This window comes from Wasmannia auropunctata, unplaced genomic scaffold, assembly GCF_000956235.1.
Source record: "Wasmannia auropunctata unplaced genomic scaffold, wasmannia.A_1.0 LD336103.1, whole genome shotgun sequence".
NCBI classification, from domain to species: Eukaryota; Metazoa; Arthropoda; class Insecta; order Hymenoptera; family Formicidae; genus Wasmannia; species Wasmannia auropunctata.
In genome coordinates, this window is record NW_012026787.1 from 1,780,373 (window position 1) to 1,780,929 (window position 557).

Sequence of the window (557 nt, forward strand, 5' to 3'; positions counted from 1 at the left end):
TTATTCGTGATCCAATTGCGCGAAGCTGCGCAATGGTATAAAATTTAATATATTCACCGATTATCGATGAATGCGCGATGACGACGTATTGACTTGTACCAGTAATTTTTTTCTACTGGACGCATCCGTGTTGCTCATGAAGTGTTTTGCAGATATTTCCTGTCAATCCATTGTGTAATGTTCCTAACATTTACATATATAAATAAAAATGCGGTAAGTATTTAGCTGATGAGAGAAAATTAATTAAGTTTCAATCTTCATATGGAATGAAGCTGTACGAATGTCATAGATTTACATGGAAATTGTGCCGACAAATAGTAACAATGACGACGCTTTGGGAGAATCGTTGGAGGGGGAGTCTGTCGATGATGCGTATAAAGTCACCGTGAGGTAGATGGTGCGTATCAGTATTCGTATGGATCCCATTATAAAATTTAAAAAATTGAGAAATTGTCCCGGAAGTAGTTGACCAAGTACTAATGACTACAAATCTTTAGCAGAATCGAACGAAGAAAACGATTTCTTTTGCTATGAAGTTTTGCCATCGAGTCCCATTC

At 37.0% G+C, this 557-nt stretch overlaps 1 protein-coding gene across 1 annotated transcript in view; it reads left to right on the plus strand.

Moving 5' to 3' along the window:
* LOC105457936 overlaps positions 1-394 on the plus strand; it is a 3,978-nt gene extending 3,584 nt beyond the window's left edge. Inside the window, exon 3 of the mRNA XM_011702913.1 lies at positions 290-394. Coding sequence (XP_011701215.1) covers positions 290-394 — 105 coding nt within the window. The remainder of the gene's footprint in view (positions 1-289) is intronic.
* Positions 395-557: the final 163 nt, after the last annotated feature.